General features: G+C 39.1%; 1 protein-coding gene across 1 annotated transcript; it reads right to left on the bottom strand.

Annotated features, from left to right (window-relative positions):
* Nucleotides 1-6,171: 6,171 nt before the first annotated feature.
* POLR1F (RNA polymerase I subunit F) lies at nucleotides 6,172-11,495 on the bottom strand. The gene is made up of 4 exons (XM_054060611.1): nucleotides 11,229-11,495; nucleotides 10,862-11,003; nucleotides 9,246-9,454; nucleotides 6,172-7,817 (listed from the first exon to the last, which is right to left on the bottom strand). Exons 1-4 carry the CDS (start codon nucleotides 11,444-11,446, stop codon nucleotides 7,421-7,423), a joined length of 966 nt encoding a protein of 321 aa, XP_053916586.1. The 5' UTR covers nucleotides 11,447-11,495; the 3' UTR covers nucleotides 6,172-7,420.
* Nucleotides 11,496-18,603: the final 7,108 nt, after the last annotated feature.

The raw sequence follows: 18,603 nt of genomic DNA, 5'->3' as shown, positions 1-18,603 counted from the left end.
ATTCTGTTTGTCTCTACCAGCCTTACCTCAACTGAATAAACAAGTTTTCTTTACAGCTGACTGGGATACAGAAGTACCCTGCTATGTCACAAAGGAGGAGGTGAAATGAGTCTGCAGTCTCTCACTGATTTCATTAATTGAAAAGAATCATTATGAATGTAGTCCAAAAGTGGAACAGCAGCAATCAAAAAGCACAACAAAGTGTAGAAATGTCCTTTGTCATTCAGAACCTTTCAGGTTTTTTTGAAAAGGGACTTTGTAATTGCTCCAGTAGCACAGCATTAAAAGAAAGTAATGCTCTGAAGTTAAAACATCTTATGCTTATCAGAAACTTCCCCTCATCAAATGCTAGTTCACAAAAGTTTTGAGTTCTTTAGGTGGCAGACTTGGAGGAAAAGCCCAACAGAAAAAGCAATACTCCACCATGTGGTGTTCAAAGAGAACAGGCAGAACTCTTCCTCAAGCTAGACTTCAAAATCTTGCATTGATTTGACATATGAAGTGTAAATGAATAGCAGATTGGAGTAGTTTTATTGGAATCATATTCTGACACACTGAAAAAGACCAAATTCAGTCAATTCCATTTTTTTCTGTTTCTTTTGTTTTTATCTTTTGGTTTTCTTCTTTAAAAAAAAAAAAAAATCCTTCTCTCCTAGTCAGTTTTCCGTTAAATTCATTTAATTTTCTTAGACCATTTTCCAAAGTCTGTTCTAGTAAAGAAATGAAGTCTAACTGTAAATAGTTACAACAAATAAAGGAAGTATCAGAACTCACTGTACTCAAGTTTTCCTAACCACTAGAAATAGCATTTAAAGAATAGACTTTACTCAGAGATAAGGAAAAGATAAAAGATCATCAAGCTAAAAACGCTACAGAAAATGAAAATATATGGTTCTATCCTTTGTTACATTTCTCATTATAGAATTAGAAGCATTCAGTGGAAAAATGTTGACAGAAACAATCCTTCACCAAGTGTTCACATAAACTTTATGATACAAGGATGCAGCTGCTGGTATCTACTGTCTGGTGCAGCTCAGGCTGGAGTGTCTTGCTGCATTGCAACCTGAAGATGTTTAAGATTGCAACTTGCCAGAAGATCAGTGAGAACTGTCATAGCAAGACATTGCAGAGATATTCAATCTGTTTTTTTCCTTTTACACCTACAGCTAAATATTGGTTAAAAATCAGCAATCTCTTTATTGTTCCTTCATGAAAATTAACTCTCTTGTATTGCTTTTATTGGTATTTTCATTTTATCTAGTTTGTCAACATCTTTCAGTTGTCTTTATTTCAAGTGTAATTCAGAAATCTGATTGCCTGTCTCACAAACACAGTAATTGCTCTTCTATTTCTAAGACTCGTTCATAAAATGAGGAAACAGGGTTTGAGGAATTTTTTTTCCTGAGAAAAGATATTTGCTGCACATAATTAATAGGAAGATACAAAGTTTTTTTTTGCAACAGCTTGTCCTCACATTTGTCATTATATTATTGCACAAACACAGATTCACAGGATAAATATAAATCAGAAATTAATAAGATGATGCTAGGCTCTATTCTGGGATCATTTCTGACACTGTTTTTACATATCAGGCACTGAAGTGAGATCAAAATAACCACAATACAAATTACTACTGAACTAATCTATGAGTATATGCATATTTCGGTAAGTACTTTATAAAGACTACCTGGGCAAAAACACACATTTGCAAATGCACTTTAATACATCTATGCTTTTTGCTATTTCAGAAGCCTTACAACTATTCATAACACTCACTTGGCCCAAGGAAACTGAGTTCAAGTTTAGCTGATGTCAATCTTAAAGGAAAAGGTGAATTTTGAAATTATACATATTGAACAGGAATTATCCTCTCTCTGAGAAAACTAGGAAAACATGGAATTTAGTAATAACAGACAGAATTGGACATAATGATAATTTCAGTTTAACATCGAGAAAATCATATCAAAATATGTTATCAGAATATTCTGTTCATCATCAGTGCAAACATGTACATATTATTTTTAGCCATAATACATGGTTTGAAAGGCAGAGGTCCTTATCTCCTTCTCTATGTAGGATGTAGATACACCCGAGACAAAGGTGTGTCCTTTTTCACAAAGCCACAAGGTAATGTTGACAGACTCCTTGCAGAAACTACAAATATCTACACTATCTGTGCAGTTTTTGCTTTGTTATTGGGTTTTGGGGGTTGGGTGGGGTTTTTTTTCAGCAGAGAGAGAAATAACTCTCCTACGAAAGTACTTCAAAACACGAGTCATCCTTGAGTCCATGGAGAGCTGACCAAATTCCTAGAGAAAAAACAATTCTTCAAGCACAGAAATTGTGTGCTGTGCACACAGGTATCACAATGAGACAACGCCCACCGATCATAGCTCTGCAGATAGAACTGCAATATTAATTCTGAATGCAACCTTAACTACAACTCAGACAAGGTACCTGGCAAAGATCTGCTTCTTTCAGTATCTAAACTTCTAGTGGACCAAACATGCCTAGTGTGAGCTTCTAAACAACATGCTGACTGACAGACAGGCTCTTACCAGAGCTTCTTAAACAGAGTTATCCTCAGTCAATTTGTACAGCATAATGAATTCTTGCTCTTGAATGAGGCCTCATATTTCAGGTGTAGTCAGAGCATTCCTAGAGAAATCCTCACACACCAAAAGCATCAGTGAAAGCAAGCATCAAGGATGAAGGAGCACAGAGGATAAGGAGCAATAGTCAGTCATATCTCGGTACCCGCACTCTTAAAAAGTGCCATATATCTTTAGGCACTAAAAGGTCACAGTTCAACCTTCTAGTCACATGAAATACACTAAAATAATCCATAAAAGAGGGAGGGATTGATTTTTTACTAAAATGCTTTCGTCTATTCATAAGGTTTCTTTGCTATGTACTAAGAACTTCTACAAGTCACTCACTTTCTGTACAGAAGTTCATTTTAGTTGCTTCTGTAGATAGATTTCTCAAAGAAGTCTTTGTTGAGTTGAACCGTCTCTGGCCAAAACAAAAATGTTCCAGCAGCAATAATACACTGCAGACATCTCAGTATGGCAGGTAGGACATCACCTACCTATTCCACGTCTCAGAGCACGGGTCCTTTAAAAGTTCTTGAGGATAGGTAAAGTGGGAAAATTGCAGCCCATTCCTTCTCACCCATCTTTACCTGCAACAGTTGGCTCTAGGGGAACTTGAATCTCTTGCCAGGCTGCAATTGCTCTTAATTGCTAAGTATCAGGTCAATAGAATGGCTTGTTACAAGATTTGGAGATGAATTTAACCCTGCTCTAACTTAGTTATGTGTCAAGGATAATTATGAAGGACAGAAAAGTCATGATCTGTGTTTGTAAAAGCGTATTTACTGCCAATGTTGGAGAAGTGCGAAGCTTCATTTTCAGAATATTATTTTTGTTCATATGAATGCAGAATACAAAGGCTCTTCTCCTTAGAAATAAAGTCAACTGGATTCTGAAGTCTTTCAGGCTTTATTGAGATAACAGGATTTCTGAAAGCTAAATAGCAGAGTAGAACCAACATTATGGTGAGAAAAATATATGCCTTATTAGAACGAAACTATTTCAGTCTTTTCATAGCCAACCCTAATAATCCTGAGAGCATTAAATCACATAACCTCTTCGTAGGTATATGGAAAAAAACCTACAACTCCAGCAGTTTGGGTATGTAACTACCCTCATGCTTCTTACAGTAAAAGTCTGTACTGTCTGAGGGCTACCAAAGGTTGGGATGCTTCCAAAGGCAAACTGTTGATTCAGAGTCAGATTTGATCAAGGCTCATGTTTTCCAAAAGGCAGCTGGTTTACTCAGGCCATTTACAAAATCCTTTCCCTGGAGTTCACCCACTGAGCTGTCTGGGCTGCATATTTTAAGCAGCAGAAAATTGCCAAGTCAAAAACAAAGAATTTGTTTCTAAAAGAAGCAAGGACAAGACAAAGAGCAAAAGTTAACCCTGCAGATCATTGCAAGTTTCAGAGAGAACAAAACGATTCTTTCAATGAGAGCTAAAAATACTTTCTTCTAAGAATGCTTGCTCTTCTGCCAAAGACATGCAACGCACTCCAATGCTTGCAGAATCAAAATATTTATAATAATACACAGAAGCAGTCCTCACTTTAGAAACTTATTATAGCTGGTTAAGTTGGGACTACATTTTTCACAGTAAAAACAAAAGATTACCAAGCACAGACTGAAGTATTTGCTTTGTTGCCAACTTAATGATGAAACCACAAAAAAACCAGCCTATGTTTTCTCTAGATAAACTCAGTTACTTTGTGTAACTATCATGCTTTTGATAGAAGAAAATACAGTTTTATTTTCTAACCTTCTCTTTATTATGTGACGGAAGTGAGTTGTACTCAGTGTTGCACTCTGAAAAGGAACAGAAGGGCCATGCAAACAAATACAAAGTCACATGGCCTCGTGGAGCTTTACAAATGTTTATTCTCTATACTCAAAAATCTCAGCTCCACCCAAAATTCATTACAGCTCTTCATTTCTAGTCCAGAGGAACAAAGAAAACTAAAAATTTATAATGATCAAACTTCACAGAAACCTTTACGGAAAGTGTCAAGTTCAGCTTCTTTCCTTTGTTAATTTCAAGCATAGGAAAAATCTTACTTTTTTGTAAGTGGACAAAACCAAGGAGAAGTCATGAATAGAGTGAAAATTTAGTTTTGAAAATCCAAGTTTTCTTGCAATATTTAGCTAATACTGAAAAAGTGTCTATACTAACATCAACCGGGCAGCTGTGAGGGTGCCAATATTGACTCCACCTGTGAAAAGTTTGCAGAGGTTGGTGGTTTTTTTTTTTTGTTTAGTTTGTTTTTTAAGTATTTTCCTCACTTTTCCCTTCCAAAGGCACAAAACAGCAAAAAACAGTTAACTGCTTTGTACAGCTATCAGGCAAAGGAATCTATAATTTTATTGTGCAGCACACTTGCTATTTGCATACCAACCTAGCAAGGATTTCATAGAACATGTTATGGTATTTGCAACATCAAAGTAAAAACTTGTTCAGCAATCACGAATTGCCAGCTCCTGCATTTTATTTAATCACTTTCTTCTGTTGTAAGCAAGAAAGAAAACCAAAAAATGATACAAAAGGGTACTGTCCATACTTGGGTGCCAATAAAACTCTACCTTAAAATAAGGTCCCAAACCGGGACAGATTAAATTAGGCTTTCAGAAAAGTTGCTCAATATCTGCAAAAAGACAGTTTGCATGGATTGTTAATTTACAGTAGGCAATTCTCTTTTAGTAAGAGAATGATAAAGCAGGAAAAGTGAAAAATGAGCATTCAAAGTGCTGGAAGCGTTTATGTTACTTCATTTATTTGTTGCAACTTCAGTTCTTCCCTTCTGAATGTCTCTCTTCGCGTTGATGAAAAGCTGGAACACAGAAAGACATACTCTTGGTGCTACAACCTAGATCTATAAACTGGTGGGGCTTGGCTCATGCTGCAGTCACCAACAGTGGGTCTGCTGGGGATGCCTTTCCCTTCCCTAAAAGGGAAAGTGAGCTATAGCGATTATTGACTAACAGAAAAAGTCATGACTCTCAGTCTTCGGTTCTTCTGCAATAGCAACTGCCTCTATGCTCCTCTTCCCATTGGCACGAACAAAAAACCATCTGCGCTTGCCATCCTCATCTCTGACAGATCCTCCATAAGTACCCATCTAACTTCTTCCTTCTACATCTATCCATTAAAATAAAAGGGGAGGGGGGCAGGCAGGTAAGCGAGCTAACACAACTTTTGCCCGTCCTGTGTATACACTTAAGTTTTAAGCATGTTAGGATGAGACTTTTTGTTACCCTCTGCAACATTTAACACACCTGAATGCTGCCCTCAGTTGTCCTTGTAGCATGCTGTAATAAACACATTACAGACACGTTATCTGACTTCTCAGTTTTTTTAGAAATACAGGAAGAACACATAGACGATACAGCACCCATATAACTGCATGCAGTTTATGTCAGCATTATCACATGTAGGAACACAACAGGGACAATACATGTTTATTCTCAGGACCAACCAGAAACTGGTTTTAAGATCAAGAATACTGAAGAGCAAACAAAAGAGGATAAAATGAATTTTTTGCTGCCCTTAAACAGCTACTTAGGCTCACCTTATAGGCTTTCAAAAACTCTTAACTTGGTTCTTGATGGTGTTATCTTATAACTTTAAAAAGCCAGTGATGTACAGCCATACCATCAATTATGGAAGATACAAGCTTAGACTTGTCTTGCTAAGTCTGGAGCTCTAAAAATACATAAAAGGCGTTAGCATAGCACAAAGTGAGCCCTAAAACAAGTACTGCCACACTTCAAATTCCAAACATGTTCAATGTGAGTGGATATGTCATTAGGCATACAAATCTAGTTAACTGAGCTAAAAACATAAGCATCACCACTGGGGCAAAATTATTCGTCATCTAAGAACACACAGATGAACAGCAAATTTCCATATACATGCTGTTCACTTACAAGGCTTCCAAAGAGCTGGTTATGTCTTTCTGTAAGAGGTAAATCAATACCCATGTAAACATTGCCTCTCAACTCAGTTAAAGACTTAGCTTAGACCATGTCACCCTACAGCTCTCCCCAGAACTCCTCAGAACAGGAGAGCTGAAACCTAAAGTACTGGTATTAAAAAAAATACCATACATATAGATGAGGAAACTTTATTCTTAATAGAGGCATATTTTTAACTTTTGTCTGTCATTTTGCCATTGTCAGAACTTTCCACTAACATTAATTCCAACAGTTTAGAAAATATTGACAGTGGGCAACTACTATTCTAGAGAGCAGCATTTAAAAAACTACAGCCAGCACAAAAAGTTTGGAGTTGCGCTTCAACTTTCTTCCTTTACCCTCAAAGAAAACTGTGAAGTCAATGAGCTTGTTGCATAGAAATTAATTTTTATCAAAGTATGCCCCATGACCAACTGCTTTGTCAGCCCATATGTCAGTGGTATTCTAACCTATAAGTGGTTTGTCATTTATACTAGAGTACATGAGTCTCCTGCCTTCTCTGCTTGCTCTGAATCAACAGATCGCATTCTTTCTAGAGTACCACGAAAGAAGTTTTAAAAGATCCAAGACACTCAAAAATTTACTTAAACAGGCTGTAAAGTTTCATTCACAGACATTCATGGCCCCTTACAATAATAAGAAAAAAAAATCTCAGCCACTGGGAATTTCTTCTGTCACTTCTTCAAATGCTCTTGCATTTAGAGGTGTTTGTGCACACACGCACACACACAAAAATGTCATCTCATGTTGCAGAATGTTTAGTAAAGAAATATACATACACATTTTGAAAAGTGGATTTTATTGGAAGCTTACAAAAATGTCTGAATCTTATTCAGGAAAGGCACTTCAGACTTCAGTCTCTTTTCTTTTTAGCTTTGGGCTCTTGTGACACCTGGGAGAATTCACTTTCTTCAACTTCATCACAATGCTTTCTTTTCTTTTTCTTTGACTTTTTATGGTCACTTTGGTAACCACTGGAGTCACTAGTAGGCAATACATGTTCCTGTTCTTCTTGCTTATGTTTTTTCTTTTTCTTCTTCTTCTTGTTTTTATCATCACACACTCCATTCATAGCATTAACATTCTGCTCTTCTCCGTTTTCCCTCCCAGCATTATCTGTCTCACCTAGAGACTGCTCTGTGACAACACCTCCCTCAGAGTCATTGAAGCTATTTTCCTGGTGGTCAAGCTTTGGAATTTCATCTCCATTTGTACTGTCAGTGATGGTCTCAGATTTTTTTGGCCTCATGCTGTAAAGAAATATACAAAATAAACTGAAGCAGAGACATCTAAGTGCACCCCACACAGTGAAATGTCAAAATTGGCCAAAACACACTGTTTATACCAAGTAGATAAAAGATAAGCATTCTCTAAAAACAATAACAAATGGAGAACATTATACTCTAGTTTCAGAAAATCATAGTCAGTTTAATAGTTTCAGAGTAACTTCTATTACCTGACTAGCTTCCTACTTTCCATAGAATCAATATTCTTCAAATCTTAGCCTAGTTTCCTTCTCTAAAACGCTGTACAGATCATTTTGATACTTCCTCTTTTCTTCTACTTCATCCACTAACTCATAATTACACATTGTGACATTGTGAAGTAAATATTTTTAAGTTATTCACAAACATGCACAGCCAATAGCCTGTCCACTCATCCATGAGATACACACCACTGTTTTTACCAAAAAGCTGAAGTCTATACAATTAAAACAAAGGTGATGTCAGAAGAGTCAGGAAAAAAGAAACAATCTCCAACCAAAAGCCAAAACTGTTGCAGGTACCTTGCAACAGAGTACTGGTAAAAATGTCTAGGAGCACAAATATGAAAAGGATGCAGTCAAAAATCATGCAGGAAGATATGTCCCCAGAGGCACTGAGAACGAAATTGTTAAATTTGAGTGTAAATTCACTGAAACAATCCAGAGAATCCTTCCAGATTAAAAAGAAACTAAACCAAAACCAACAAAAAAAAAAAAACAAAAAAACCCCAAAAATGTTATAATTTTGCCAGTAGTAGTCATATTGTACACTTAATTAAAAATATAAACCCATTGGGAGAAAAAAATTGCTTGGCAAATGACCATTTTAAAAAACGCCACGCATCTGAATGAACTCTTCTAAAGATATCACTACTAAGACTTTTAGCAAGCTGCTCTAAAAATTTACAGGGGCATAAGTGAAAGGAAGAAGGTGATGCATCTTTTGTCACGTTTGAGATGAAGTATATTCTTGTGTTCAGCAAGTAGTAAATCATTCATTTATAACTGTGGTTTAATAACAGGTGTGTGGGTGTGTGTAAATACAAATTTAAACCCTGTGTTCAAGAATTGAGTGGTTTCACTTGAAAAGCCTATCCACATTTCTAAACACAGCTATTCTACACACCTGGGGTGTGATTTGGAACACGTACTATATGTGCAATCAACAGTTCACAAGTCAGCACATTTGGCTTTTTAAAGTGAAAACAAAATCTATTTTCATTTTTTCAGAGAAAACTTCCATGTGAGTCTTAAAACACTAGAAAGTTTAGTTTCAGGTAACTAACACCGGCTATATATAGACATGGGTTTAAGCTTTCTCGGTTATGCACAAACATTAAGATTTTATTTCAAATCACTTAGCTTGTAACAAATCGATTAAGAGTTAAAAATATGCTCTAGTATGGCACAACACCTGCTTTTAGCGAGTCCTCCTCGAATGAAGAACACCCCTGCTGCATCAGAATCCAAATGCAATACTTGAAATTTCAGTTCATCCCCTATTTTTAACCCCAGCTCTTGCCACTGTACAATGGACATTTGTTGAGGTTTAGGGATAGAAGCATTGAAGCATCCATGTATCAGGCAGCCAATATGACTAGGGGCCACTTTATTAATTACACCCTAAAAAAGAAAAAAAGGTCACATGAAGGTATAGTAAAAGTTCATCCCTTTAAACACATTCAGTACATCTAGTCCATTTCCCATGTGGATGCTTGTCAACAAGACTTCATAGGCACAAGTTATGAGGTCAGTTGATCTAGCAAATAAGCTAATTCTTCTTCACTAAAATCAAAGCTGTTCTGATACACTTTTCATACAATTCCACCCAAACCAGACATCAACCTGGATCTGCAGGAGAAACAAAGTAAAACATGGGATTTAGCCACAGTGAGTAACTGAATAGAACAAGTAACTATTTCCTCACACTACAGCCATTAACTTTGCTTTAAGGCTACTTCCAGTCTGATTTACCCGCCTTCATGCTGGCAGAGCACTACTTAGCAACTAAAGAAACAGGCGACATAGGTTTGAAGGATTCCATTCACTAAGTTTCTAACAGATTTGCATGTCAAACGTTATTCACCTTTGTTTTCCCCAAGGATAAAGGTAAGACACTGAGGGCTTTTCCACTCATTTCCTATAGCACTCATTTCTTAATCACATTTAGAAAGACACAAGCTGTGCCAGGAAAGGTATGGCACCAAAACAAACATAAGCCAACTCTGAACTTCTTTTTTCCTCAAGTACTGACTCAAGGGTGTTAACAAGCTTAGACCTATTTTATGAGCAATACAGTTCCTTTTACTGAAGGGCAGGCCTCACGTACAGCTGATGTCCTGCTCCTGTACTTGAAGGAAATAAACTCAGGAAAAAATCCTAAACGTTCCCGTCACTATTAAATGAGAACAAACACACCTGTTGGAGAATTACCTGCCCTTCAAAAGGAAGCATAGATATAAATTACACATAAAATTAGGATATAGTATTTATACTATATGTATAAATAATATATATTTAATATGTAACCCTTATCCTAATAGTTGTATCCTATTAAAATATTGCATGTAAACTTAACAAATATAAGGACAGAGTAGATAGATAGATTAAAAACTACCACGACAAACTGGTAATCACAGCACAATGGAAAGGTTTGGGTTTGAAGGGACCTTAAAGATCAACCAGTTCCAATCCCCCTGCCATGGGCAGGGACACCTTCCACTAGATCCACTTGTTTAAAACCTCTTCCATGTTGGCCCTGACCCCCTCCAGGAACAGAGCATCCATGACTTCTCTGGGCAACCTGTGCCACTGCCTCATCACCCTCGTAGTAAAACATTTCTTCCTAATGTCTAATCTGAATATTTTAGCTCTTTTAGCTGCGAACTACTCATACACCAATAAATTACTAATTGAAAGTAGAACCTAACTCTATCTAAGTCCCAGAGGCCTGATGATGATGGAGACAAGCCAAGCTTTGATTACTTCTGGAATAAAACCTTCCCATGAGACTTGAAGGCGTTTACATACCACCAGTTTTTTCCCTTTTTGGGGGCTGAAGATGATGAAGTCCGCCTCGATGTTGAGGTGGATGAAGCCTTGGTCGTCGTAAATGTCCCCGAGCTCGCCCACTATTTTGACGTTGTCGTAAGCCACGGGCACCCCCTGAAGGCTGGAAGGAGAATGGGGTGAGGAGAACAGCAGCGAGGGGGGAAGTCGAAGAGGAGCGAAGGGGGGAAGGAAGCGGAAGAAGTTGGGGGCAGGGAGAAACTGGGGGGAGGGTAGTGTTAGTTACTAGGCCACTGGCCGCCAGCCCCGGGGCAGGGTCGCTCCCCCCGGGCGCGCCGAGCCGAGCCCAGGAGACCCCCCGGGCGGGCCACAGCCTCCCTCTCCGCACCTTTCCGAGTACCGGAGGAGCTCGGTGTCCAGCTGGGCGCGGATGCCGGTGCGCTTGCGGCTCAGGTACCGCGGCGGCAGCGCGATGTGACGGCGTCGCGGCGCCACCACCAGGCACGAATAGCGCCGCCCCACCAGCCCGCGGGCCGCGGCGAAGGACGGGATGGCGGCGGTGGGCAGCGCGGGGCCGAGCGGCGGCGCCTCCCCGGCCACGGCCATGCTGCGTGCGGGCAGCGGCGCTCCGCGATGACGTCACGACCGCAATGGCGTCATCACCGCCGCGCGTCTGCGGGACACGTGGTGCGGGCGGGGACTGTGTTGGGGTCGGTAAGGGACCGGCAGTGCCGCGAAGTGGAGTGACAGTCATTAACGTCGGAAAAGACCTTTAAGATCATCAAATCCATCTGTAAAGCTAACACTGCCAAGTCCACCATTAGGTCATGTCCCTAAATGCCACATCTGCGTGTCATAGAATCACCAGGTTGGAAAAGACCTTCTGGATCGTTGAGTCCAACCGTTCCGTTCTGCCACTAAACCACGTCCCGGAGTAACTCGCCTGCCCGTCTTTTAAATACTTCCAGGGATGGGGACTCCCACCACCTCCCTGGGCAGCCTCTGCCAGTGCCCCATGACCCTATCTGTGAAAAGTTTTTTTCCTGATATCCAGTCTGAACCTCCCCAGTGCAGCTTGAGGCCATTCCCCCTTGTGCTCTCCCCTGTCACTTGGGAGAAGAGACAAACACCCTTCTCTCCTTTCAGGTAGTTGTAGAGAGCAATAAGGTCTCCCCTTAGCCTCCTCCAGGCTAAACAACCCCAGTCCCCTCAGCTGCTCCCCATAAAACTTGTGCTCCAGATTCTTCACCAACTTTGTTGCCCTTCTTTGCATATGCTCCAACAGCTCCATGTTTGTACTCACAGAGCAGTGGAAACAGAGTTTTGGTTATTTGGGCCTTGCATTTTAAAGAACTATGACTTAAATAAAATCTCCATACAAATGTAGTTCATAATGTTCCCTTCACTTGTGGGATGGCAGGTCGTCATAGGCACATTGCATACTAAACTAACAGTCACCTGATGAGTAAGAACATGCACCAGTTTTCTGATCTTTTATGCCATCTCGCAGCCTGCCTTCCTCTGAGCTTTGTAGTGGCACCTTATTCTGTTGGCTGCAAAGCCAGTAAAAAAAACCTCTTAACAAATAAAGCTGCTTAAGACTCGTTTTGAGAGGTGAGCATCCTTTATCAGCCCTGTGCAGCATGAGGGAGTGGTCAGAGCTTGGCTTGTCTTCATCATCAACAGACCTGTTTGATAATTACCTGCCCTTCAGAAGGAAGCATCAATATAAATTACATACAAGATTATGATATAGCATTTAATATGTAATCCTTATCCTAATCATAGAATCGCTAGATTGCAAAAGACCTCTTAGATCATCGAGTCAAACCATTCCTATCTGCCACTAAACCATGTCCTAACAGCTGTATCCTATTAAAATATTGCATATAAATTTAACAAATATAGGGACAGACTAGACAGATTAAAAACTACTACTACAAACTGGTAATCGTAGCATGATGGAATGGTATGGGTTTGAAGGGACCTTCAAGATCATCCAGTTCCAATCCCCCTGCCATGGGCAGGGGCACCTTCCACTAGATCCAGTTGTTTAAAACCTCATCCAAGGTGGCCCTAACCCCCTCCAGGGATGGACCATCAACGACTTCTTTGGGCAACCTGTGCCAGTGCCTCACCACCCTCACAGTAAATGATTTCTTCCTAATATCTAACCTAAATCTATCCTCTTTTAGCTGTAAACTACTACTATTTCCCACTTATATGCATATTTATAAATTTTCCCAGAAATCTTATGTGAAACAAAGAAACTTATGCTTAATAGTTTAATTTAACCATTAAGGCAGGTACACTTTATACAGTGCTGGAGAAGACCTGGGTTTCGTCCCCAGAGTGCTTCTACCCAACAGTGATTTCAGAGATCTTTATATACACAGAGGTATTTTCATGTTCATATTTTTTCCATGAAATGACAAACACTTGATCTTGTTTTAACACATTTTAGCACCTTCCATCTCACCATTTACAAATCACTATTTCATATGCATAGTCTTATTACTTTCCAAGGACTTATTTTAATGTTATTATGAACTTCACAACAGTCAAATCTCATGCTAATTTCGAGCTTTGGAGCCAGCTTTCTGCCTCAGCTTGCATTTGAAATAGGGAGAGACTGTAAACAGAGGTCGTTATAGAAGAAAACACATCTGTTCAGCACAGATCATAGTTGACACAAGATGTAATCTCCAACAGATGAACAGTGTGTGGAAAAACACTGTCTGAACAAAAACATGCTATGAGAGGGTCATTCAGTCTAACTTCCAAAAGTACATTTACTTAGATGAACTCAGTTGTAGCCTAAACCAAAATATTCCACTCTTTGTAATAACAACTACTTTTTGTATCACTTGGGGATAGAGGTTTGTCTCACTAATCCACACGTATCCACCCGGGCTCACCATTTCCTTCCTGCTGGGATTGTACTTCTGTGATTGTCGTAATTTATGTTCACTTTTCAGCTGTTTTTGCATGGAATGACCCCTGCCCACAGGCATCCAAGTGCCGTGTGAACCACAGTCAAACATTTGATAGTTGAGGTAAAACACTGGGTTGCAATATTATTGTAAATTTAAATGGAATGTTTGGTAGGTTAGATGATAGGCGCTATTATAAGATGTCAAATAACCTTAAATGATGTTCTTCGTATGTAGCAATGTTAATTGGGAAGAAGCTATTCACTGTGTGGGTGGTGAAGCACTGGAACTGCTTGCCCGGAGTCGTTGTGGATGTCCTGTCCCTGGAGGTGTTCAAGGCCACGTTGGATGAAGCATACCTAATCTTGTGAAAGGTGTCCTTGCCCATGGCAGGGCGTTTGGAACTGGATGATATTTAAGGTCTCTTCCAACCCAAACCATTCTATGACTACAGAATTTGGTTTTTGTTGCTAAGACATGAGTCTAATTTGTGCAGATAACAAGAAATTTTGTAATGCTTTATTAAGCACAATACTGAAAGGTAGAAGGAAAAAAGAGGGTAAAATTTTGATTCACAGATGCTGGTGCACTGTACATTGCAAATGACCTACAAGGTGAGTCACAGTAATAACAAAAAATAAAGCTTGTTGTTTTATAACCAATAGAAGTTGTGGTTGGTTAGTAAAGAATTTATCCATGAAAGTCAGACTTTTATGAGCATGAAATTGCACACTATTGCCTTAAGATTTGAGTTTAAACTGATTTAACTGAAGTGGTGCAAAACCTTGAAAAAGGTATTCTTTCTGCGATATAAATCTAATTTATATCAGCTTGACTTGGTTTAGTGAATGTAAGCTTTCAAACTGGTTGAATCCACATGGAGAGTTAAATGATTTTTTGGTGTATCAATTTCATTAAATGTGTTAAAATTCCTTTTATGTTGTGGGGGCCACAGAAATGCTGTAGTTCTATAAAAACAGGACTTATGTCAGATACTAGAAATCATTGGACTCCCAATAATACATTAAGTGGTGAAAAAGCCTTTGAGACTACTCAAATACTGTGTCACCAAAATGTTTTCTTTGAGTGAATGTTCTGTGAAGACAGGACTTAGTTTTCAGAGGTAAAACAAATGGTATAATTTGCAGTACTTTACTGCAAGTAAGTTGGATTACTGTTAAAGAACTGACATAAAAACAGCTTTCAGGTGTCAGACTGAACTTGCAAAACTGAAAGAGAAAATGTCTTCATTTACTGTAATCTGTATTCTCTGGTGGCTTTAATCCTTCAAGGTAATTAATGTCTGTTGAAATTAACTATGTTATATGCTTTCAGCTTGCTGGAAGAAATAATTTATATTTTTTATTTCATCTGTCCAGGTCATATTTAATCCTTGCAATGTGTTTTCACTTTTGCTTGAAGACCTTATACAATAACTGCATCCACTTCTATTCCTAAATGAAATATGTGTTTTGTAATTCTTATTTATGAGTGGATTTAGTTTGCATTGAGAACATATAATACTCTAAGGGCTACACTCGGTTTTATCCAGGATAATAAAAATGTAAATCTGCTCCTTAAATAAAAACTCCAAATAAGATGGAAAGGCTGTATGAACAAAAATGTGAATGTCTGTTCCTCCCTGTAGGCAGGCAGGGCAAGATGATGCCCTCTGTTCCTGCAGCAGTCCTGGGTTATCCCTGCAGAACGCTGTCACCAGAAAACTCCCTTCTTGTGCATGCCGTGCCTTGGAGGGTGCAGCATATGCACTTTCTGGCAAACTACAGGAAGTCGCACTCTGACAGGCTACAAAAAAATCTTTTGCTTTATTTCAGGCACTCAAAGCTGAAAGCCTACATCAAATAATAATGTTTTAATGTCTTCAGATAGTTTATGTGGCCTCCAGAGGGCTGGGCTAAACCCTAAACTATGTGGACAAGGCTGGTAGACTTTAAGGAGAGTTGTGTTGCAGCAGCTGCATTGCTGCTTCGCCTGGAAGCCAAGAATTGCTCCCCAAGGCAGATTGTGCTGTGGTTGTGTTGCGGGTATTTTAGTTGAGATCGGATCTGCACTTTCTGACTGAATCTGTGTTTATCCCTGCTACTGTGCTTTGGTTTTCACTGCAAAGTATTCCTGGAACTTCCAGATTTCCTTTCAAGCTAAAATAACTTGGAGGATAAACTTCAAATCCTAATGGTCATTAAGTCTTTGGGGTCAGTCCACTGCTAATTCGAAGTAGTCTCCTTGAAACTCTGCTAGTGTAGAAACGTGATCTGTGCATCAGCTATGTTTCCATGCAAATCCACATTTGTCAGGTCACACTGCCTGCTGATGCAGCATAGCATATCTGGACCGAAAGCAGTGTTGACTTGCAGACTCCTAGAGACTTCAGACCCAGACTTGGGCTTTTGTTACCTAATTATAAAGATGTTCTGACCAAAGAGAGGAATCTCAATCCAACTGCAACCTCCCCCAGTCATAGTTCAGTTCTGAAAAGCGCCTGGACACTAACACTTAAATCCTGATATCCTCACATTCATTTTTAATCCTTTTCTTCCCTAGTTATATATCTGCTTTTCACTTCTTGATGTTAGCTTTCAGTTCAAAAACAGTCTGTCTCAGCTGACCTTTTGGCTGTGCTGCAGGGAGCCTGTATCCAAAAAGACAGCTAAAATCAATGTCTAAAACAGCACAGCATTGGTATGTTTGCCAAGTCTCACAGTGGCTGATAAAACTGTGCTGAGCCTATTTTTCTTTAGCAGTCAGGTTGCCAGTAACAATTGGAACCAAAAACAAAAGCTGCGTTTTCAATCACTGTTGTTCTTTTCCTTTCTGTTTTATCTCTGTTGGTCTTGTTTTCTCTATGGAAAGGTCAGACTCCAGTAAGGAGACTAATTAACAGCCACATATCCAGCACCTCTCAGCTGGTCTTTTCTTTTATTCCTTCACAGCCATTGCCATCAATCCACTTTTCTGAATTGACATCATATGTTGGGTAGAAGCCTTATCCAGCTGCCCATTCACGCTCTTTTGTGGCAGCTACAGCTTGTTCCTTCAGAGGGCAGCCTCCATCCAGTATTAAAATCCTGCAAGTCTTAGTTACAATGGAATATACTGCATCTTGTGCAGAGTGGAAGAGAGCCTGTGGCACTGTGCTTTAGTAGAAGATGCACCACTTAGAGCCATGTGCTCGAAGGACTTGGTACGTTTTGAAATTGAATCCATAACAGGTTCCTCATCATACAACTCGTGCTCCATAAAAAAGAGAAATGAAGAAATGCCTCACAGTTAGAAAGAAAGGGTGGATACAGTAGAAAATTCCTGCTCAGTTTTTTTTCTAATATTTTAGCTGGCTTCATGTTTTTCGTGTGGTATCATAAAAACCTACAATATTTTTAATGACAGTTATTGCTGTGGTACCTAGAATGAAGAATCAGTACTTAAAACTCTCAGTTTCATTTCAAGTTATAATAGCTTTGTTATAATATCTTTAACTCTCATCCCAAAGGGAGACTCATCCTGGCATGTTTGTTCACTGAGAATTAAGCATGTAACTGTCATTGAGGGTCTCAGCTTGTGACCCTAAATATGGAATTCCGTTAGGCTAGTTTTGTGGAAGGTTGATTGTTTTTTTTTGAGAGCCACCATTCAATTATATATAAAATCCATCGATGCAAGGGATTAGCTAAAGTTACAATAGTTAAGAATAGTAAAATCTCATTTGAATGGAAATATGAAAGGGGTTATTACTCTCAGGCAAAAACCTAATTTAAGCAAATATGGGATGAAAATGCAAATGCTGTTTTTTTCTCTAACAAAGACATTGTGCAACAATGGTAGATACTTCTGTCACTATACATCCCTATCAGACATCCCTTTATCACTCAGTTTGTACCTGAACAAAATGCTGAAAATCCACCAGATGGCACACTAAAGCCTTGATACCGAAAACTGTAGTCATCCAAGAGAAGGATAGTAACTGCATGGCAAGTTGAAAATTTAATTTGTATTACAATATGTGGAGTGTGCGTTGTTTGGTTGGTGATTACTAGGTCAGTCTTTAATATCTAGGAAATTGCGTAGGGAAACATTAAGGGAAAGAAATAGGATAAACAGCAATTATGTGGGGGTTTGTTTTTTTTTTTTCAGGTAATAATTTGTCTTGATTTCTGGTCACATTTATGGTGTTTGGAATGGTTATCTCCTGACAGTTAGGGACTGACTAGACTTGTGTTTGGCCCTTGATTCTCCAACAGGTTGTTGCCTGCCAGGAAATGTCTGATATGGCTGGTGATCAGTATTGCCTACGCTGTGAATCTACAAGAGATAAAATGTCTCATCAATAAATATATTACTGAAAGAACTGTATCCAAGTAGCTCCTTGGCCTTACACTATGAATATAGGAGAACCTGCTGTAGGATGGCTGGTGCTGGCTGTTGTGACCCTTTACAGCTTTGCGAGTGTTTGAAGGCATTGTTTTTCAGTCATAGGGATATTGTGACCTGTGAAGATCTGGCTGTTGATCTGATGCTGAATCTCGCCTCTATGCTTCCAGCCAGTGAGTAAACTGTGTTCAGACACTGGCTGAAAGTACAGGAAATCATATGAGAACATGACTTTTCCCGTGTGTACAAGAGATGATGTTGCCACAGAAACAAGAGAGGGAAGCAGCCTATGCCAACATAAGGAATGCTAAGGCTTTTCTACAGCATTGTAAGTGCTTCTGATGAATGGTGCTAACAATTGAAATGGATGCACAGGTTGTAAATCGGGTAAATTACCTATCTTTTAACAATCTGGCTGTACTACTTCGCAGTTCATACTCTGAG

Source organism: Cuculus canorus, chromosome 2, assembly GCF_017976375.1.
Source record: "Cuculus canorus isolate bCucCan1 chromosome 2, bCucCan1.pri, whole genome shotgun sequence".
In the NCBI taxonomy this organism is placed as follows: domain Eukaryota; kingdom Metazoa; phylum Chordata; class Aves; order Cuculiformes; family Cuculidae; genus Cuculus; species Cuculus canorus.
This window is presented reverse-complemented; position numbering and strand designations above follow the sequence as displayed.

What these genes read in the sequence shown, in the direction of transcription:
- POLR1F (XM_054060611.1), bottom strand. Translation starts at nt 11,446, where the DNA reads ATGGCCGTGGCCGGGGAGGCGCCGCCGCTCGGCCCCGCGCTGCCCACC. An exon ending in AAAAAGGGAAAAAACTGGTG is followed by an intron (nt 9,455 to 10,861) that starts GTATGTAAACGC and finishes TTTCTTTTTTAG; the next exon opens with GGTGTAATTAATAAAGTGGC. An exon ending in GGAGGACTCGCTAAAAGCAG is followed by an intron (nt 7,818 to 9,245) that starts GTGTTGTGCCAT and finishes ATTTCTTTACAG; the next exon opens with CATGAGGCCAAAAAAATCTG.